This window comes from Salvia miltiorrhiza, chromosome 8 (assembly GCF_028751815.1).
Source record: "Salvia miltiorrhiza cultivar Shanhuang (shh) chromosome 8, IMPLAD_Smil_shh, whole genome shotgun sequence".
In the NCBI taxonomy this organism is placed as follows: domain Eukaryota; kingdom Viridiplantae; phylum Streptophyta; class Magnoliopsida; order Lamiales; family Lamiaceae; genus Salvia; species Salvia miltiorrhiza.
In genome coordinates, this window is record NC_080394.1 from 13,322,263 (window position 1) to 13,344,708 (window position 22,446).

The following is a 22,446-nucleotide window of genomic DNA, read 5'->3' on the forward strand; positions in this document are numbered from 1 at the left end:
ATGACACAATTTCGAAAATGACAATATTGAAATGACACTAACACTACATGTAAATGACACTAACACTTGACATTCGGGTAGGATAGTCCGGTTGAATTAGATATGGGTCAAAATTCGGGTCGTGTACGACCCGGGTGTACAAGAGATTTTGTGTAAAATTAAACTGACTACCTAACGATATACTCCCTCCGTCCCACTTCAATTGACACTTTTGAAGTGAGCACGAAGATTAAGAATAAAGGATAAAGAGTGTAAAGTAGGTAGGGTCCACTTCTTTTATGTGTGTAGAAAAAGTGAAAGTGCCAATTGTAGTGGGACAAAAAAAAAGGCAAATGTGCCAATTGAAGTGGGACGGAGGGAGTATGAAGTAGTATATTGATTAGAATTTTTTATTTAATTTGGGTGAAGCTCAGCAAAATTTGCCGCACGATCACCTCAAATACAAGGGGCCGACAACCTTGAAATGTCAATTATTGGCATGTAAATGTTGGGGGGCCCGTGCATTAAATTCAAGAAGTATATACTCCCTCCGTCCCGCAAATTTTGAAGCAATTTTTTTCGGCACGAAAATTAAGAAAATACTCCCTCCGTCCATGAAAGAACTTCCTAGGTGAGAGTGACACGGGTTTTAATAAAAAATATTGTTGAGTGTATTGAAAGTGGATAAAAGGTAGTTGAGTGTATTGGGAGTTGTGAAAAGTGAAAAGTAAGAGGATTATAAGTGGTGGGGTATAGTCCAAAAATAGGTAGGAAGTTCTTTTGTGGACGTCCCACAAAAAGGAAAGATAGGAAGTTCTTTCGTGGACGGAGGGAGTAGTATTTAGTGTTAAGTGTGGTAGGTGAAAAAATGAAAAGATGAATAAAAGAATTTTTTTTTACCATATAAGGAAATAACTCAAGATTCGTGGGACGGCTGAAAAAGAAAAGTGACTCAAGATTCGTGGGACAGAAGGAGTAAAGCACAATTATTTTTTTATCATACCTCATAGAATTTTGTTCAAATGGTATAAATTTGTAAGATGATGTAAGACATTTATCTTATAATGACAAATGTAATGTTGACATTAAGGTTATTTTAGATTATATAACTTGAATATAAAAACCATAAATTTATAAGAATGGGTATTTTAAATTTTAATATTATCATTGTGAGCATTTTAATTTGCTTTCTTTACAGAAATCTGTTTATGAAATCATGAGTTTGCGTCGAGCCCAAAATAGATGGGCTGTACACAACTCCACATATATTGATATATTCACGTTAGGCCCATATCCTAACATGCTTTTAACACGGTTTTCCAAAATCTGTCCCTGCAGCAAAATGATTCTATTTTGTGCCATAATTTATGTTTAACCATCACTGGTATAATAATTATGGAATACGGTATTATCGTATGTATTCGGTGCATCATAAATAAATTCAGTCAAATGAAACATGAAGATGTAGCAAATGAAACCGACGTAAGAAATATGGTTATTTATTTATGTAAGGTGCTTCAGATATGCCTTCTGTTGAAAAACACGAAATAATAAATTTCATAAAATAAAATAAAAAACAAATTACACGAAACACATAATTTTGTAGCGCAAATATCTGACAATTCACAAATACTATCACATTTTTAGGTCTAGAGAAGGGCAACTATTAAACAAAATTTAAAGTATATTATATTATTCTTCATCGTGAAATTCTTATACAAATAATGAATCAATGGTATCCAAAATCCACAAAAATCATACTACCAGATATATATATATATATATATATATATATATAGGGAGAAGTTCTATTGAGAAGCTTAAGTATTTTGAGAAGTGAGAAGTAATCTAAACCACACATTAAACCCAATCCAACGGTGAGTATTTATTCTAGTAATGGCCGATTATTATAAGCTTAAGGGTAGGATTGACTTTTTAACACATTCATTAAACGGTAAGTCCACTAATTAAGATTTACAATATCTATGTTGTTATAGAAAGATTTGATAAGATATTATCCTGACTACTGTTACAACATTCATGTAAAAATCTTAATGCTAATTATCGTTTTGGTGGAATGATGTACTGTTTTTTTTCATATATGAACATGATAGACAATTATTAATAATTTTTTTTTAGAAAACTTAATAAAATATTTTCGATTCAAATTAATGGCGTCACAATGTATGTTTTTGCTGGTTGGTTAATTAACTTAAACTTTTTTCATTGTCCATCTTATCAATTACTAATATCGACCGGGTTCTGAATTTTGTCCATTTCTGTAAATTACTAGTATTAAGGAAAACACATTTTTTTATACATAGAAATTCTATGGCATGAATAAAATTTTTGGCCTATTACTTCACTCAATTTATAGCATTTTTCCCCATATGTTGAACATACAACGAATTGTATTGAACTTTTTGTATTATCCTGCTGTTGTACCCTAATAATGTTTTGTTTTAATGAACTTTGTTGTTAATACGTTGAACAATATGTATATATAATATGAACTTATATTTTTATTTTCAGAGGCAATAATTTATGTGAAATCATTTCCTGCTAGCTTACTGCATTACATTCCCTTCCATGACAAAAATTATATCCATCTTTATATTTCATCTTTAAATCCATTGAACCTATATTGAATCGATTTTGAACAAATAGTTATATCCTTTGAACTTTAATGAACAAATCTCATTTTCTAGATGAACATAACTCATTTTTGCTTAAGTGATCAATTAGTGTCACATTTGCACCCACTTTAGCAGCAACTAGTCCAGGCAATGAAGTTCTAGCACCGAGCTGTTTTAGCCAGAAAATGTGATTGAACTAAAACTAAGGAAACAGGTCGACTGTAAAATAACAATACCCGTCTCACCTCAACAATATTAACCCCAGAAAAATGTAATTTTTGCTGCCAAATATACTTAGCTAGAGTGACACTTGAAGGCCACACAAATAGACCGTATTCTTCTTTCATATTCTAATAGGATCCAACTCAAATGTATATAAAAAAAAATACTAAACATAAAGCACATTTGCCACTTCCTCGTAATACCTCAATGATGCTTCGTAAGACACCCTTCTTACGTTCAAGATGAATATGCCTTTTTTTATTATACATTATTTTTCATGACTAAAATACTCATTGCGTTGAAATGTTAGCTCTTCCAAGTTCCAACTATTTAAATTAAGCATTTAATGGTTAGGTTCTATTGAAAAGTTGATTTTTGTAAGAAATGAGATTAATTAACATATCAATAAATTTGTTGAACAGAACAATATAACTAATGAACATACGAATTTATTTAATTTGTTAAAAAATACACCGCCACCAGAAATCGAACCCCCGACCAAACGCGCGTTCGAAAAAATTAGGTGACAAGTTCATCAAAATGGTTTAACTTGTTCACACCTATTTAAATTGTTTCTCACTTTCCAACACATTTGTGCTTCCGAAGAGGACCTTTTCCAAGCACTTGGGTTAGATTCTAATATTTATATTGGATAAATTTCAAAGAACATTACATTATTTAGTATTAACTGTGCGTATTGAAGAAAGCATATTAATTTTTATTGTTTCTTTAAAAGTTAATATTTTTTTGCTTGCATTTTTATTGAACTTTTATTGATCATATGTTGAACAATGTAATTTTTATTCATTATTAATAAATTTAAATGGGTTATGTGATTAGAAACATTTTGGAAAACATAATGTTCAGAACTTATTCGACACACTAATCAAGAACTTATTCGACACACTTGAAACAACATGTTCAGAACTTATTTGTTGTTGTATTAATTTGACATTCATTTATATATTTTATTATGCACACTAGATTCGACAAAAAATAAATTTACGTTCAATAAAAAACATACAAAGATTCAAAAGAAATGTCCAAGAGAATATATATATAAATTCCATTATATTTCAATCTGCCTGAGCCAGATCAAATAAAGGAGGAAAAAAAAAACTCTCATCATAAACTAGTTCAAATAAAAAACTTAAAAATAAACCTCGACCAAAAAGTATAACATATGTCAACCCATCAAGAACAAGTTCACATTCATACTCGGGTTCACATTCATAGTTTCTGCAGATTAAAAAAAAAACATCAAAAGCAGAAAAAAGAAAAACAAACGACACAACAAAAATGAAAGAATTCATTTAGCTCAAAAAAAAAATGAAAAAATTCATATGTTTGTTGCTAATAGATCGCTGATCTACAAACCTTCAAACTCGGTTCATCAAACCTTATCCTGCCGCTTCGTTCTTCACCGAGAAACCCTAGCTAATGACTACCTATAGCCTCTAAATGTATAATTAGGAACAGAACCGATCACCTACCCACCGTGGGCATGCATAATGTGCCCACCATGATGTGACAATTGTAATTATAGTAAGATCATTTTAATTAGAGTAAGATTTATTAGTTATCTTTCCTAATTAAAATTGCCACATCAATGGTGGACACATTATGCTTGCCCACGGTGGGTAGGTGATCGGTTCTGTAATTAGGAATATGTTGAATTAGTTCAACAAACTAAAGAAGGAAAGTCGGAATTCACGCATATGATGAGATTCATAATGATTACAATATGCAAAAGTTACAAGAATAACCCTATATAATTCTAATGCATTTTCCGGAAATAACTAATGAATTTAAAAACCAATTTTCCTTTTTTTTTTCAATCCGTTAGATTGAGTGAAATTGATGGTCAAGATTGCTTCTTAATTCTTGATGTTAAAGGCCTTCTTAACCGATGCTAACCCTATATATATATATATATATATATATATATCAACAAAAGTAGACTTGAAAGACGGCCATCAATATCGCTACAAGAAGAGATGGAAAAAGAATTGGAGATGGCTGCGCAGCCGACAATGTCGGCCGCATTCCTGGCGGCGTAAGCGTCGGGACTAGGCCACCTTGCGGCGTCTGAGGCGGCGTCACGCCGCCATCGCGCCCAGATGACGGCGGTGTCAAGGGCTGAGGAATAAATGGAACTGCAAAATTTGGAAAGATGGAAGATCGTCATGTTAGATTAAACAAAAAAGAAAATGGAATAAGATGGTAGCATACTATTCTTCAGTAGATAACGTTAGTGTAAAATACTCCTACAAATAAATTGGTCCATATTTTTTAAAATTGTGGTGAACAAAAGTTATATTTCACCTTACATATAAATGGAATTAAAACTTAATTAGTGTATACCTTGAGGAATTGAAGGAGGAGATAATCCAGGATTTGTATCTGGTGCACCAGGGGTTGAACTCCTTGGTTCTAGACCAACAAAAAGCACTAAATGAATCCGAATTCATCAAAATTCATAATTCTGGAATTCATTAATATAATACTACCTGGAGATGGAACGGGACTGGCTGTGGCTGCAATTGAAATAATTAAGGTGAAGTTAATAATTAAATTAAGGAGTGTGTATTAATTAATGGCATGCAGTGGTAGTGGTATCTAATAGGAGTGTTACCTTTGCATTCAACTGGGACTCCAGATTGTCTGCATGCTTTAGGAAGAGAGATTGCCAAAGAGCGATTGATGGGAACTTGGAAAGGTACACCTCCTGTAACTATGAGGCACAGGCAATCTTGGCCGTTGCTCATCAGGTCTCTCAACGAGTTGCAGCACGCCGAAGTCGGCGACGACGCGTTCGACCCTGTGCTCAGGAACCCTATGCACGACCCGAAGCTGCGCAGCATAGGCCCCGTGCAGATGGCGTTTGTGTTCGTGTTTGACTGCGCCGCCGCATAAGGAGCCACCAGGGAAGCAGCTATCATCATCACTGCCAATACATTCATCATGGATGCTTGTGAATATGATGATGAGAGGAGAGAGGGCCTTGGGTTTAATTATACATTGCATGGTTTAAGGTTGTAAGAAAAAGGGGATAATATATTAAGTGGGATTTTGTGGCTCAACTACCCTAACTGTATTTTAGAGGGGCTTAGGTGACCTTGCTACCTAGTTTTTCTCTGGATCGATAATACTTTTTTCTTGGATGCAATTCCCACGAAATTGGACAAACAAATATGGCGTTGCTTCTTAACTTCTTTGGATTCCGATTAATTGACCATCACTATCCTAATATTGTTAAGATGGGTTTTCTTAGTGCTACGGCGCCAATTGAATAACATCTTAATTATTTTACTCATTCTTCCTATACACACAAATTTAGAACCTAAAATCCAGAAGATATAAATTAATTTGAAAAAGGGAGATTTATTTAGTTACTAATACTTTTAATATTACATCACTCTTGAGCTAAATACTATAAAATTTTATAAATTCCAATACAATATGCATGGTTTACAAATTTACAATTTAGCTTTTACTTTTTTTTTTGGTACTGTTGACGGGCTATATTATATAAAAACGAAGTTATACAAAATGTACACGTAGTCATATATCAATTGCGGCTTTATCCCATTAATTAATTAAAAAAAGAGTCTAAGCATTAATTTAACAGTAGACGAAGCAATTCTTATAACAATATGCATGACACCTTGCACGGATCACCGCAGTTTGGCCAACTACATAACTAATCCCAGTTTCACTTGTCTTCATATGGTGTTGAATAAGACTTTTAAGAAGAAGAAAAAAAAAAAATTACGCGCGTCTTTTTTTTTAGCACACTTTCTGTGTTCTAGTTTTCCTAGTTATTTCCCTATTGAATTCAAAATACATAAATAAACTAGTAATTATGTTGATAAATATACACATAGATGAGAAATATTAAACAAATCTATACTAATATAAAAAACGTCTTCATATAAAATTTAGATTATCTATTATATCCCTATTATATATATATATATATATATATATATATATATAGGGGCGAGCTCCAGTGAGACCCCCTATTTTTCATGAAACACTAGGACAATGAATAAGACATATAATGCTAATGAACAAAACGTATATCTAATGAACAAGATGTATATACTGATGAAAAATAAAATTTTAAAAATTCGTAATGAATAAGATATATATACTGATGAGCAGGGCCGTATATAATGATGAACAATGCAGTATATACTGATGAATAACAAAATTTAAAATATTCTGCTCCCTCCAGGATTCGAACCCTGCGAAAAAAAATCACCCTCCAGATACAATATCAGTCATAGGATTGATAAAATAAACGCACCAGATCGTGCCCTAGATCTCACTAAAATTAGAGGGTCTCATTGGAGCGGCCCCCTATATATATATATATATATATATATATATATATATATGAGGCTAAAATAAAAACTAACTCAACTAACGGCTGGATCATATCATCATGTTAATCGTATATGCAGTCAATTTTTTGTTACTTTTGTTTAGTGGGTAAACAAGTAATTTTAAATTTTTATTAGATATGTCACTACAAAAAAATCGTTGATTACCGACGGCGAAATACCGTCGGTAACAAAAGACGGCCGCCGGTAAATAGTGTTACCGGCGGCAACTCGCCGTCGCTAAACGGTTCGTCGGCAAAGCCATTACCGACGGCGATCGGCCGCCGCCGGCAATTAACGGCGGCGAAGCCGCCGGCATTTCCGCCGTTAAATACCGCCGTTGAACGGCGGAGACTTGCCGAAAAATTACCGACGGCGTTTGCCGTCGGTAATTAGCGGCGGCGAGATCACCGTCGGTAATTTCCACCGGACGGTGGTGGCGCACACGCCGGAGTTGTTCACGATATTACCGAGGGCAAAATGCCGTCGGTAATTACCGACGGCATTACCGACGGCATTTGCCCTCGGTAATATTTTTTAATTTATTTTTTTTATTTTATTTATTTATTTATTTATTTATTTATTTTATTTATTTATTTTATTGTATATCCACAATTTATTTCGGTATTTATACAGTATTGCATAATTTAGACGAACTTCCCAGTCGGTCACCCATCTTAGTTGTGCTCTAAGTCAAGCACGCTTAACCTTGAAGTTCTTTTCGAATGGTCACCAGTACAGAACACTCGTATTATTGATATATATATAGTATCTATTAATTCATTTAAATTCTACTTCAATATACAATATCATATATATTCATAACCTTAGAATATGTCGAGATGATATACAAAAAATGTTGTTAATTACGGATTGGGCTCGTTTCCGTTCTTATTTTTATGTCGGAAAAATATTTATTAATTAATTTATTATTAATTTTTGATTTTTTTTTTTATCAATCTAGTTTATACATCATTCATAACCTTAGTGTTGATTGATGAGTGAATCACTAATCAAATTAACATTCTTAAGTTATAATTATAAGTTACTTACTAAGAATCTTGAATTCTTAGTAATAATATTAGATTAGTGATGATTGATGAGTGAATCACTAATCAAATTAACATTCTTAAGTTATAATTATAAGATTCTTACTAAGAATCTTGAATTCTTAGTAATAATCTTGGATTAGTGATGATTGATGAGTGAATCACTAATCAAATTAACATTCTTAAGTTATAATTATAAGATTCTTACTAAAAATCTTGAATTCTTAGTAATAATCTTGGATTAGTGATGATTGATGAGTAAATCACTAATCAAATTAACATTCTTAAGTTATAATTATAAGATTCTTACTAATTAAGAATCTTGAATTCTTAGTAATAATCTTGGATTAGTGATGATTGATGAGTGAATCACTAATCAAATTAACATTCTTAAGTTATAATTATAAGATTCTTACTAAGAATCTTGAATTCTTAGTAATAATCTTGGATTAGTGATGATTGATGAGTGAATCACTAATCAAATTAACATTCTTAAGTTATAATTATAAGATTCTTACTAAGAATCTTGAATTCTTAGTAATAATCTTGGATTAGTGATGATTGATGAGTGAATCACTAATCAAATTAACATTCTTAAGTTATAATTATAAGATTCTTACTAAGAATCTTGAATTCTTAGTAATAATCTTGGATTAGTGATGATTGATGAGTGAATCACTAATCAAATTAACATTCTTAAGTTATAATTATAAGATTCTTACGAAGAATCTTGAATTCTTAGTAATAATCTTGGATTAGTGATGATTGATGAGTGAATCACTAATCAAATTAACATTCTTAAGTTATAATTATAAGATTCTTACTAATTAAGAATCTTGAATTCTTAGTAATAATCTTGGATTAGTGATGATTGATGAGTGAATCACTAATCAAATTAACATTCTTAAGTTATAATTATAAGATTCTTACTAAGAATCTTGAATTCTTAGTAATAATCTTGGATTAGTGATGATTGATGAGTGAATCACTAATCAAATTAACATTCTTAAGTTATAATTATAAGATTCTTACTAAGAATCTTGAATTCTTAGTAATAATCTTGGATTAGTGATGATTTGTGAGTGAATCACTAATCAAATTAACATTCTTAAGTTATAATTATAAGATTCTTACTAAGAATCTTGAATTCTTAGTAATAATCTTGGATTAGTGATGATTGATGAGTGAATCACTAATCAAATTAACATTCTTAAGTTATAATTATAAGATTCTTACGAAGAATCTTGAATTCTTAGTAATAATCTTGGATTAGTGATGATTGATGAGTGAATCACTAATCAAATTAACATTCTTAAGTTATAATTATAAGATTCTTACGAAGAATCTTGAATTCTTAGTAATAATCTTGGATTAGTGATGATTGATGAGTAAATCACTAATCAAATTAACATTCTTAAGTTATAATTATAAGATTCTTACTAAGAATCTTGAATTCTTAGTAATAATCTTGGATTAGTGATGATTGATGAGTGAATCACTAATCAAATTAACATTCTTAAGTTATAATTATAAGATTCTTACTAAAAATCTTGAATTCTTAGTAATAATCTTGGATTAGTGATGATTGATGAGTAAATCACTAATCAAATTAACATTCTTAAGTTATAATTATAAGATTCTTACTAATTAAGAATCTTGAATTCTTAGTAATAATCTTGGATTAGTGATGATTGATGAGTGAATCACTAATCAAATTAACATTCTTAAGTTATAATTATAAGATTCTTACTAAGAATCTTGAATTCTTAGTAATAATCTTGGATTAGTGATGATTGATGAGTGAATCACTAATCAAATTAACATTCTTAAGTTATAATTATAAGATTCTTACTAAGAATCTTGAATTCTTAGTAATAATCTTGGATTAGTGATGATTGATGAGTGAATCACTAATCAAATTAACATTCTTAAGTTATAATTATAAGATTCTTACTAAGAATCTTGAATTCTTAGTAATAATCTTGGATTAGTGATGATTGATGAGTGAATCACTAATCAAATTAACATTCTTAAGTTATAATTATAAGATTCTTACGAAGAATCTTGAATTCTTAGTAATAATCTTGGATTAGTGATGATTGATGAGTAAATCACTAATCAAATTAACATTCTTAAGTTATAATTATAAGATTCTTACTAATTAAGAATCTTGAATTCTTAGTAATAATCTTGGATTAGTGATGATTGATGAGTGAATCACTAATCAAATTAACATTCTTAAGTTATAATTATAAGATTCTTACTAAGAATCTTGAATTCTTAGTAATAATCTTGGATTAGTGATGATTGATGAGTGAATCACTAATCAAATTAACATTCTTAAGTTATAATTATAAGATTCTTACTAAGAATCTTGAATTCTTAGTAATAATCTTGGATTAGTGATGATTGATGAGTGAATCACTAATCAAATTAACATTCTTAAGTTATAATTATAAGATTCTTACTAAGAATCTTGAATTCTTAGTAATAATCTTGGATTAGTGATGATTTATGAGTGAATCACTAATCAAATTAACATTCTTAAGTTATAATTATAAGATTCTTACTAAGAATCTTGAATTCTTAGTAATAATATTAGATTAGTAATAATCAATGTTTAAATTTTCACTTGTATTTCAATATATATTTGATTTCAATGTTTTTGTATTTTTATCTTTGATCAATTTATTAGATGATAAATGCAAAAAAAAATAAAAAAATAAATTAAAAAATAAATTAAAAAATTTAAAAAAAAATAAAAAAAAAGTAAAAAAAAATAAAATTAATTACCGACGGCAAATGCCGTCGGTAATTAGCATTTGCCGTCGGTAAATACCGACGGCAAATGCCGTCGGTAATAAATAATATATATGTATATTAATATATATTTAAATTAGCGACGGCGTAACCGCCGCTAATTAGCGGCGGCCTTTTTGCCGTCGGTAATTCGCCGGTAATAGTCAAAAGGCGGGTCGCCGTTTTTGCCGCCGCCGTGCCGTCGGTAATTGCCGGCGGCGGCGCCGCCGTCAGTAGTTTTCGTCGCTATTTGCGCGTTTTTTTGTAGTGTTTTCCTGAATTGTGGGGATTTTCTTGGAAACATGTACCTTTTTATCTCTATACCAAAATCAAAATCAAACACGATAATTAGGAAATTGAAAACTTCACGTCGAAGACTATGGACAACCCAGAAATCGTACGAATTATTTTTAACATCTGAATGAAACGTATAATTCATCACGAGTACAATTTTAATTCTAACTACTCTATATTTTTATTTATGAACTAATATGAACTACTACGAATTAAATCACATATTTATTTTTATTGTTGAACTGTCATGAATTATATATGTCCGTTTTATTTATGAATTAGCATGCACTCTCATGAATTAAATTTGTTTAATCCTGAATTATACTATTCGCATGATTAGTTTACCGAATTATCATTGTATAGGTGCATTGTTTGTTTGATTTCGTATAATTATTAGGCAATCATTTTTTATCATATGAATTATCAACTATATATGTGACACCCAAATCCATTTTAATTTTAAATGAAAACGCACGCGGAAAAACTATGAATATAAATAAATATTTAACGAGAAAATAATGAAATAAATTTTTATTTAAACATACTTTACTCAAAATAAAGTTTTAAGTAATGCTAAATTCAAAAACATTTGACTCGCCATTCGACCTTCCACGTGCATCCGACCTTTAAAACCTGAAAATGTTAAGTATGGGATGAGCATACAGGGTACACTCAGTGTGGGAAACATGCAATCATTGTCCACGTTAATAAAATGAGAATCACATATGATCAATACATTCGTGACTGAAAGTCGCACGGTGGCATACCAAGGACCTTTCCGTCCTGGACCGATTGAGCCGGCCCCTGGCGACTGGTTGCAACCATAACTTTAACATGAAATCGCATTGTGGCATACCAAGGACGGTGAAGTCCTGGACCCATTGAGCGGGCCCCTAGCGATATAATTTAATGCAACTCACATATGGTAAACACATGATATTAAAATGGACAAGAATTAACCACGGGCATGTACTGAAATAAATCCCACACCTGAATTTTGAACTTGAACTTGAATTTCAACTTGAAAGCTAAATTTGAGAAATTCAATCAAAAGTAACGTCCTAGTCGCGCCGCACCTAGTCAGATAAATTCAAATAAAATAACATATAAGGGCCTAAACGTACTTGAAAATAATTAAAATTAAAGAAAATTTCATAAAACTTTTAAAAGCCATTGGTCTTATAAAATACTTAAATACCTTGTTTTAATAGTTCAAATCTAAATTTAAAATCATACCCAATTAATTAATAAAATTAGCCCACACTTCAAGCCCAAAAATAAATTGAAGCTTTAGCCCACCCTTGAGCCCAAAATGCCCATTCTACTTCACCCTACTTAAAACCTCATTTTGACTTACAACCGAACACACACACACACAACTCACGCACACACCCACAGGCCACAGCTGCTCACTCCCTCTCTCCCTTCCTCCCTCGGCCCTCTTCCTCTCGGCCTCCTGCCGCCGCGCCACCGGACGGCAGCGCCGTCGGCGGAGACCGACGGCTCCGCCTCCTCTCCCTCTTCTTCCTATATCCCTCTCACCCCTCACTTCTCGCCCTCTTCCCTCATCTCTCTTTCTCCTCCCCTGCCCCTGTCCTCGCCGCATCAGCCGCAGCCGCGGCCGCGCCTTCTCCGGCGACTCTTCGTCGCTGTCTTCCTCCCTTCTCTAGATCTGGCGCCGTTCACAGTTCCCCTGCCACCGCCGCCGCCTCCTGCTCTCTATCCACCGGCCGCCGTGGCGCAGGCAGCGCTTGGCGGCGCCGTCCAGTCACCTCCCTCGCTTCACCGGTTATCCAGCATCCCTTCACCCAATTCTCCCTCATCACCACTCTACTCCCATATTTCCAATTTCAGTTTAACTATTTTAATATGGATAAATCTATATCAAATCTGATATTTGGATTTTCGTATGATAATTTATGTGGAAAACTTGTTGGTTTTGTTTATGTGCATGAAGAAAAACATAGAAGCTGTATTGAAATCAGACCATGAAAGATAGAGTTTTACCTCTACAGTGGAAGGAAAGAACTTGATTTTCTTGCTGGATAAGTTTACGTTTTGCAAATTAGAGATGTAGATGTAGAAAAGGATGAAATAATATACTATAGGTGAATGAATCTGATATATATAAAAATGTATGGCGGTGATAAATGGGGATAAAGAGGAGTATGGCGGTTGTGGTTGGATAAATGGGATTTTTTGCACATTTTCATTTTGAAAAGGAATTTTAAAAAAGAACAGTGAAGATAAATAATATGAAATCTTTGATATATAATAATTTGGTTACTTAATAAATAAGAGTACATGCTATTCAAAGTTAAATAAATAAGTGGCTGAGTAGTAAATCAAATTGTGGCTAAACGGAAGGAAACACGTTGCTATCCCAAATTAAGAATAGTGAAAATGAATGGGTGAAGATAAAATTGCTATGGGCTTTTATTAAATTTTCAGCCCAACAAAAGTGAATAAATAATAAAGTCCATGTAGAATAATTAATTTAAGAGAAATATACATTTATAATGAGAATACATTAAAATCTAGTATAAATTTATTCATCTAATTAGGGGCGCGACTAGACATATTCATAAATTCGACTCATAGATATATATATATATATATATATATATATATATATATATTAATAACTCGAAACTTCAATAATTTTCAAATAAAAATTGCAAAGGAACTAAACGGTTTTGGGCTGTGACAAACTTACCCACTTAAAAAAATTTCGTCCTCGAAATTTAACAATTCATAGCTGCAATAATCTTCAACATAATAATTTGAATACTGAACTTTCTCATAATAATTTTCATAGTGAACTTGAACTTTCTGATAATAACTTCAACTATTGCAGCAAAATTCAATATACTTTCAACGTAAACAATTTATACTCATCCCCTTGAAAACTTTTCAAATACTTTTACCTTGGAGTCGGAGCGCGCAGTGGTCGAATGACTTTCTCACACACGACTTTTAAAAATTTTATGTAAAATATTTTGCAGAGTCTACAGGAAAGTAGACCTGCTCTGATACCACCTTGTGACACCCAAATCCATTTTAATTTTAAATGAAAACGCACGCGGAAAAACTATGAATATAAATAAATATTTAACGAGAAAATAATGAAATAAATTTTTATTTAAACATACTTTACTCAAAATAAAGTTTTAAGTAATGCTAAATTCAAAAACATTTGACTCGCCATTCGACCTTCCACGTGCATCCGACCTTTAAAACCTGAAAATGTTAAGTATGGGATGAGCATACAGGGTACACTCAGTGTGGGAAACATGCAATCATTGTCCACGTTAATAAAATGAGAATCACATATGATCAATACATTCGTGACTGAAAGTCGCACGGTGGCATACCAAGGACCTTTCCGTCCTGGACCGATTGAGCCGGCCCCTGGCGACTGGTTGCAACCATAACTTTAACATGAAATCGCATTGTGGCATACCAAGGACGGTGAAGTCCTGGACCCATTGAGCGGGCCCCTAGCGATATAATTTAATGCAACTCACATATGGTAAACACATGATATTAAAATGGACAAGAATTAACCACGGGCATGTACTGAAATAAATCCCACACCTGAATTTTGAACTTGAACTTGAATTTCAACTTGAAAGCTAAATTTGAGAAATTCAATCAAAAGTAACGTCCTAGTCGCGCCGCACCTAGTCAGATAAATTCAAATAAAATAACATATAAGGGCCTAAACGTACTTGAAAATAATTAAAATTAAAGAAAATTTCATAAAACTTTTAAAAGCCATTGGTCTTATAAAATACTTAAATACCTTGTTTTAATAGTTCAAATCTAAATTTAAAATCATACCCAATTAATTAATAAAATTAGCCCACACTTCAAGCCCAAAAATAAATTGAAGCTTTAGCCCACCCTTGAGCCCAAAATGCCCATTCTACTTCACCCTACTTAAAACCTCATTTTGACTTACAACCGAACACACACACACACAACTCACGCACACACCCACAGGCCACAGCTGCTCACTCCCTCTCTCCCTTCCTCCCTCGGCCCTCTTCCTCTCGGCCTCCTGCCGCCGCGCCACCGGACGGCAGCGCCGTCGGCGGAGACCGACGGCTCCGCCTCCTCTCCCTCTTCTTCCTATATCCCTCTCACCCCTCACTTCTCGCCCTCTTCCCTCATCTCTCTTTCTCCTCCCCTGCCCCTGTCCTCGCCGCATCAGCCGCAGCCGCGGCCGCGCCTTCTCCGGCGACTCTTCGTCGCTGTCTTCCTCCCTTCTCTAGATCTGGCGCCGTTCACAGTTCCCCTGCCACCGCCGCCGCCTCCTGCTCTCTATCCACCGGCCGCCGTGGCGCAGGCAGCGCTTGGCGGCGCCGTCCAGTCACCTCCCTCGCTTCACCGGTTATCCAGCATCCCTTCACCCAATTCTCCCTCATCACCACTCTACTCCCATATTTCCAATTTCAGTTTAACTATTTTAATATGGATAAATCTATATCAAATCTGATATTTGGATTTTCGTATGATAATTTATGTGGAAAACTTGTTGGTTTTGTTTATGTGCATGAAGAAAAACATAGAAGCTGTATTGAAATCAGACCATGAAAGATAGAGTTTTACCTCTACAGTGGAAGGAAAGAACTTGATTTTCTTGCTGGATAAGTTTACGTTTTGCAAATTAGAGATGTAGATGTAGAAAAGGATGAAATAATATACTATAGGTGAATGAATCTGATATATATAAAAATGTATGGCGGTGATAAATGGGGATAAAGAGGAGTATGGCGGTTGTGGTTGGATAAATGGGATTTTTTGCACATTTTCATTTTGAAAAGGAATTTTAAAAAAGAACAGTGAAGATAAATAATATGAAATCTTTGATATATAATAATTTGGTTACTTAATAAATAAGAGTACATGCTATTCAAAGTTAAATAAATAAGTGGCTGAGTAGTAAATCAAATTGTGGCTAAACGGAAGGAAACACGTTGCTATCCCAAATTAAGAATAGTGAAAATGAATGGGTGAAGATAAAATTGCTATGGGCTTTTATTAAATTTTCAGCCCAACAAAAGTGAATAAATAATAAAGTCCATGTAGAATAATTAATTTAAGAGAAATATACATTTATAATGAGAATACATTAAAATCTAGTATAAATTTATTCATCTAATTAGGGGCGCGACTAGACATATTCATAAATTCGACTCATAGATATATATATATATATATATATATATATATATATATATATATTAATAACTCGAAACTTCAATAATTTTCAAATAAAAATTGCAAAGGAACTAAACGGTTTTGGGCTGTGACAAACTTACCCACTTAAAAAAATTTCGTCCTCGAAATTTAACAATTCATAGCTGCAATAATCTTCAACATAATAATTTGAATACTGAACTTTCTCATAATAATTTTCATAGTGAACTTGAACTTTCTGATAATAACTTCAACTATTGCAGCAAAATTCAATATACTTTCAACGTAAACAATTTATACTCATCCCCTTGAAAACTTTTCAAATACTTTTACCTTGGAGTCGGAGCGCGCAGTGGTCGAATGACTTTCTCACACACGACTTTTAAAAATTTTATGTAAAATATTTTGCAGAGTCTACAGGAAAGTAGACCTGCTCTGATACCACCTTGTGACACCCAAATCCATTTTAATTTTAAATGAAAACGCACGCGGAAAAACTATGAATATAAATAAATATTTAACGAGAAAATAATGAAATAAATTTTTATTTAAACATACTTTACTCAAAATAAAGTTTTAAGTAATGCTAAATTCAAAAACATTTGACTCGCCATTCGACCTTCCACGTGCATCCGACCTTTAAAACCTGAAAATGTTAAGTATGGGATGAGCATACAGGGTACACTCAGTGTGGGAAACATGCAATCATTGTCCACGTTAATAAAATGAGAATCACATATGATCAATACATTCGTGACTGAAAGTCGCACGGTGGCATACCAAGGACCTTTCCGTCCTGGACCGATTGAGCCGGCCCCTGGCGACTGGTTGCAACCATAACTTTAACATGAAATCGCATTGTGGCATACCAAGGACGGTGAAGTCCTGGACCCATTGAGCGGGCCCCTAGCGATATAATTTAATGCAACTCACATATGGTAAACACATGATATTAAAATGGACAAGAATTAACCACGGGCATGTACTGAAATAAATCCCACACCTGAATTTTGAACTTGAACTTGAATTTCAACTTGAAAGCTAAATTTGAGAAATTCAATCAAAAGTAACGTCCTAGTCGCGCCGCACCTAGTCAGATAAATTCAAATAAAATAACATATAAGGGCCTAAACGTACTTGAAAATAATTAAAATTAAAGAAAATTTCATAAAACTTTTAAAAGCCATTGGTCTTATAAAATACTTAAATACCTTGTTTTAATAGTTCAAATCTAAATTTAAAATCATACCCAATTAATTAATAAAATTAGCCCACACTTCAAGCCCAAAAATAAATTGAAGCTTTAGCCCACCCTTGAGCCCAAAATGCCCATTCTACTTCACCCTACTTAAAACCTCATTTTGACTTACAACCGAACACACACACACACAACTCACGCACACACCCACAGGCCACAGCTGCTCACTCCCTCTCTCCCTTCCTCCCTCGGCCCTCTTCCTCTCGGCCTCCTGCCGCCGCGCCACCGGACGGCAGCGCCGTCGGCGGAGACCGACGGCTCCGCCTCCTCTCCCTCTTCTTCCTATATCCCTCTCACCCCTCACTTCTCGCCCTCTTCCCTCATCTCTCTTTCTCCTCCCCTGCCCCTGTCCTCGCCGCATCAGCCGCAGCCGCGGCCGCGCCTTCTCCGGCGACTCTTCGTCGCTGTCTTCCTCCCTTCTCTAGATCTGGCGCCGTTCACAGTTCCCCTGCCACCGCCGCCGCCTCCTGCTCTCTATCCACCGGCCGCCGTGGCGCAGGCAGCGCTTGGCGGCGCCGTCCAGTCACCTCCCTCGCTTCACCGGTTATCCAGCATCCCTTCACCCAATTCTCCCTCATCACCACTCTACTCCCATATTTCCAATTTCAGTTTAACTATTTTAATATGGATAAATCTATATCAAATCTGATATTTGGATTTTCGTATGATAATTTATGTGGAAAACTTGTTGGTTTTGTTTATGTGCATGAAGAAAAACATAGAAGCTGTATTGAAATCAGACCATGAAAGATAGAGTTTTACCTCTACAGTGGAAGGAAAGAACTTGATTTTCTTGCTGGATAAGTTTACGTTTTGCAAATTAGAGATGTAGATGTAGAAAAGGATGAAATAATATACTATAGGTGAATGAATCTGATATATATAAAAATGTATGGCGGTGATAAATGGGGATAAAGAGGAGTATGGCGGTTGTGGTTGGATAAATGGGATTTTTTGCACATTTTCATTTTGAAAAGGAATTTTAAAAAAGAACAGTGAAGATAAATAATATGAAATCTTTGATATATAATAATTTGGTTACTTAATAAATAAGAGTACATGCTATTCAAAGTTAAATAAATAAGTGGCTGAGTAGTAAATCAAATTGTGGCTAAACGGAAGGAAACACGTTGCTATCCCAAATTAAGAATAGTGAAAATGAATGGGTGAAGATAAAATTGCTATGGGCTTTTATTAAATTTTCAGCCCAACAAAAGTGAATAAATAATAAAGTCCATGTAGAATAATTAATTTAAGAGAAATATACATTTATAATGAGAATACATTAAAATCTAGTATAAATTTATTCATCTAATTAGGGGCGCGACTAGACATATTCATAAATTCGACTCATAGATATATATATATATATATATATATATATATATATATATATTAATAACTCGAAACTTCAATAATTTTCAAATAAAAATTGCAAAGGAACTAAACGGTTTTGGGCTGTGACAATATACATTATATGCGCATGAATTATTAGGCAAATATTTTTTAATGTAATGTATGAATTATCAACTGTAAGAATTATATGTATATGAATTATTAGGCAAGTATTTTCGAATGTACTGTATGAACTATCAACTATAAGAATTATATAAGTACGAATTATTAGGCAAATATTTTGAGTATACTGTACGAATTATTAGAGAGAGATTTGGCATTAATTTCAAGATTGGAGAATCAACGTAGAGAGAGAGATTAAATTGCACTTACCAAAGATACCCTTATGCGAAAATTACCTATGAATTATATGTGCATCATTTTCGAATGTAACCTCCCACTAAAAGTTAATATGATCCGTCCAAGATTTGATATTAATGGTCTAGATTTGTTCTTATATTATAGTCTAAGAGGAGTTTTCTGTATAGCCCTCCCATATATATATATATATATATATATATATATTACATGTAATCTTATAAATGAAATATTATATATAAGAATATATTAATTCATTGTATATTACATTAAAACTATTTATTATATGTCTGTATCTATTTGATAAGACTTATAAATAAATATTCATATCCAATAAAATATATTTAGAAGAATATATATATATATATATATATATATATCTATACTATATTAAAACAGCAGTTTTCAATTAGAAATTGATTTCAAATTAATTTGAATGGCAATTTTGTGAATATTGAAAAAATAAATGGCTAATTAAAAATTTATGTAAATTTATAAGATCATGGGTTTGACCATTTCTTTTAAATTTTAGTTCAAAATAACGTGAGTCATTTTAATCTACATATCATGTTAATTTTTCTTGAAAAAAGAACCGCATATCATGTGCATAACTGAATTTCTCATGCAATTTAAAGACCCACGTCAAACTAAAAGACTCACGTCATTTAAAAGAAATAAATTTAGAATGAATATTAATCTACGAATTTATATTAATTTTAAAAGTATAATTTGTATTAATTTTAATATAATTCTTTACATGAATAAAATTAGTTATATATAAGATAGAATTTCTTATATGATTTAAATTTATTTAATTTGTGGTAGTATTTTTGTACTAATACTTTATTTATTTATATAAACATATTTGATATTTATATAGATTAAAAATGAAACTTTAAATATGGCTTACATTTATTTATTTCAAAATTTTCAAATTCTTCACTACATATTAAATTTTAATATAAATTTGAAATAATTATAAGGTATAATAACTATTTTACTTTTAGTTACATACAAAATATACTGACTGTTGTAATATACAACAATTGATTTGTAAGTAAAAAAATCTTAAATTGAGTTACCTTATCTTAATTTTATTTTATTTCTTTATAATGTAATTATTATTTTTCAGTATTTATTAAATTTAATATTATACTCATTGAATTGATAATATTGTTATTATAGACTACTTCGATTAAAATAATATATTTAATTAACAAATATTATTTTTAGTTGTCAATTAATCTAATTATAAAATATTTAATATGCATATCAAATTAAAGATAAGGATAAAAGATTTAATTTGATATATATTTTATGTAAATATTCAATTTAAAAGTAAAAGTTATATTTATTGAAAGATTAAAATTAACAAATTATCTCTCATCATTTTTCGAATAGATTTATTTCTCAAAAAAATTAATTTTTAATAACTTTTTCATCATATCAATTTTTTTTCTTGTGAATTCTTATTTATTTTTTTAATATTAAGTTCAAATATATTTAGTTAAAGTTAATTTTTTTATTATATTTATAAATATAATAATTGAGTTCGTATCAATTTTATATAATTATAAAAATATTTCCCGTGCATCGCACGGGATGCAAATGCTAGTATATATATATGGAAGTGTTCAAATAAGAACCACTAAATAAAATTTGAACGTGTATATATGGGTAGGGATCCATGGAGAATTAGCCTATAGTATAGAATAGAGAATAAATCTTGACCGTGTGATTAAGTGGATCTAGCGGTTCCAATTAATTCAGATCACCAATATTTTAATCGAATAACATTACTAAAAAACCATTAAAAAATAAGAAAGGGGTAAATGAGAGATTTACCCATAAGGTAAATCTGGAAAGATCCGAAGCAAATCGAAAATCACTCCCCCACTTCCTATTCGGAAGAAACTGAATCGATTAGGGCTCAGAGATTCCATCGCCGCAAAATTTCTGTACTTTATCCAAGAAGATTGAAGAATAACTGGTTTTTGGGTTTCTCTTCGAAAAATTCTTGTCCAAATTCGAATAGAGCAACTCTTGATTTTTTCGAAGAAGATTGAAGGACGACCATCCGGTGATCGCAGAAGACCGAAGAACCACGAAATTTTCACACAGGGCTGAAGAACGTCGATCTTACTGTGTAAATGTAAGTCTTAGTTGTAATCTCGCTATATCATTTTTCATTCGGAATTTAAAAACACGAAATCTTCATTTATAGTTACATTTTTTACAGATATGTAATTTTTAAGGATTTTACTGTTTCCCAGAAAAAATCTAGCATAATCTAAGAATATTCCACCAAAAAAACATCGAAATAATTTTTCCGAATGTTCGAAAGAGATTGTGAAAAGTATTTATTCTGTGGAAATTAGGGCTTTGGGGGTCCGAATCGAAAAATTATTAGATTGTGTAAAGTATTTTTCGATCTAAAGATTCAGTTTTTTAGAATTATTAGCTTTGAATATATTGAAATCAATATTCATCAAATTTTTACTTTTGTTCATAAATCAATCATAATTGTTCGGTTCATATGATATTTGGTGATTGAGTATATCTTATTATGAAATCTTATGAAATTGCTTTAACTGGTTCATTCTAAAATGAATAATGATTGTTTGGTTTGTATTATTTTCAGAATATAATGTAACTTATTCAATTATAATGATAGTTTATTCTTGTACAGGAGATACCGTAGATACAAACAAGTGTTTTGAAAGTTTATTGCTGTGAAAAAGTAATGTTTTCACCAATATTGTTTAGGATCTGTAAAGTTTTATGGTGGTTTTCGATTTTTAGGGCTATTCATTGAATACAGTACCTTCCTACTTTTATCTCCATATATGTGAATGCACCAATGCAGTCTCTTAGTGAAAAACCACGCCTGAATACAACAAATA

The 22,446-nt window shown here is 32.1% G+C and overlaps 1 protein-coding gene and 3 long non-coding RNA genes across 7 annotated transcripts in view; 1 reads left to right on the top strand and 3 right to left on the bottom strand.

The window, feature by feature from the left end:
• Positions 1–1,645: 1,645 nt before the first annotated feature.
• LOC131001154 (non-specific lipid transfer protein GPI-anchored 21-like) lies at positions 1,646–5,878 on the bottom strand. Of its 2 annotated transcripts, XM_057927430.1 has the most exons (5): positions 5,473–5,878; positions 5,348–5,374; positions 5,202–5,270; positions 4,755–4,993; positions 1,646–1,739 (listed from the first exon to the last, which is right to left on the bottom strand). In XM_057927430.1, the coding sequence occupies exons 1-4, from the start codon at positions 5,801–5,803 to the stop codon at positions 4,785–4,787; spliced, it is 636 nt and encodes a 211-aa protein (XP_057783413.1). In that variant the 5' UTR covers positions 5,804–5,878; the 3' UTR covers positions 1,646–1,739; positions 4,755–4,784. The 2 variants fall into 2 exon arrangements, with proteins under 2 accessions (XP_057783413.1, XP_057783414.1); XM_057927431.1 differs by lacking the exon at positions 5,348–5,374 and having other exon boundaries at positions 5,473–5,877.
• Positions 5,879–12,050: 6,172 nt separating this feature from the next.
• On the bottom strand, positions 12,051–13,989 carry LOC131001156 (uncharacterized). Its single transcript, XR_009093870.1, has 2 exons — positions 13,375–13,989; positions 12,051–12,443 (listed from the first exon to the last, which is right to left on the bottom strand). It is a non-coding gene; the product is annotated as an uncharacterized LOC131001156 (long non-coding RNA).
• Positions 13,990–14,657: 668 nt separating this feature from the next.
• LOC131001155 (uncharacterized) lies at positions 14,658–19,150 on the bottom strand. 3 transcript variants are annotated; one of them, XR_009093868.1, is made up of 3 exons: positions 18,593–19,150; positions 17,576–17,661; positions 14,658–15,050 (listed from the first exon to the last, which is right to left on the bottom strand). It is a non-coding gene; the product is annotated as an uncharacterized LOC131001155 (long non-coding RNA). The 3 variants fall into 3 exon arrangements; XR_009093869.1 differs by having other exon boundaries at positions 14,658–14,964; positions 17,289–17,661; positions 18,593–19,082; XR_009093867.1 differs by lacking the exons at positions 17,576–17,661; positions 18,593–19,150 and adding an exon at positions 15,982–16,596.
• A 2,099-nt stretch (positions 19,151–21,249) lies between these two features.
• The window catches only part of LOC131001157 (uncharacterized), a 1,940-nt gene continuing 743 nt past the window's right edge, over positions 21,250–22,446 (top strand). Inside the window, exons 1-2 of the long non-coding RNA XR_009093871.1 lie at positions 21,250–21,695; positions 22,233–22,283. This is a non-coding gene — a long non-coding RNA (uncharacterized LOC131001157). The remainder of the gene's footprint in view (positions 21,696–22,232; positions 22,284–22,446) is intronic.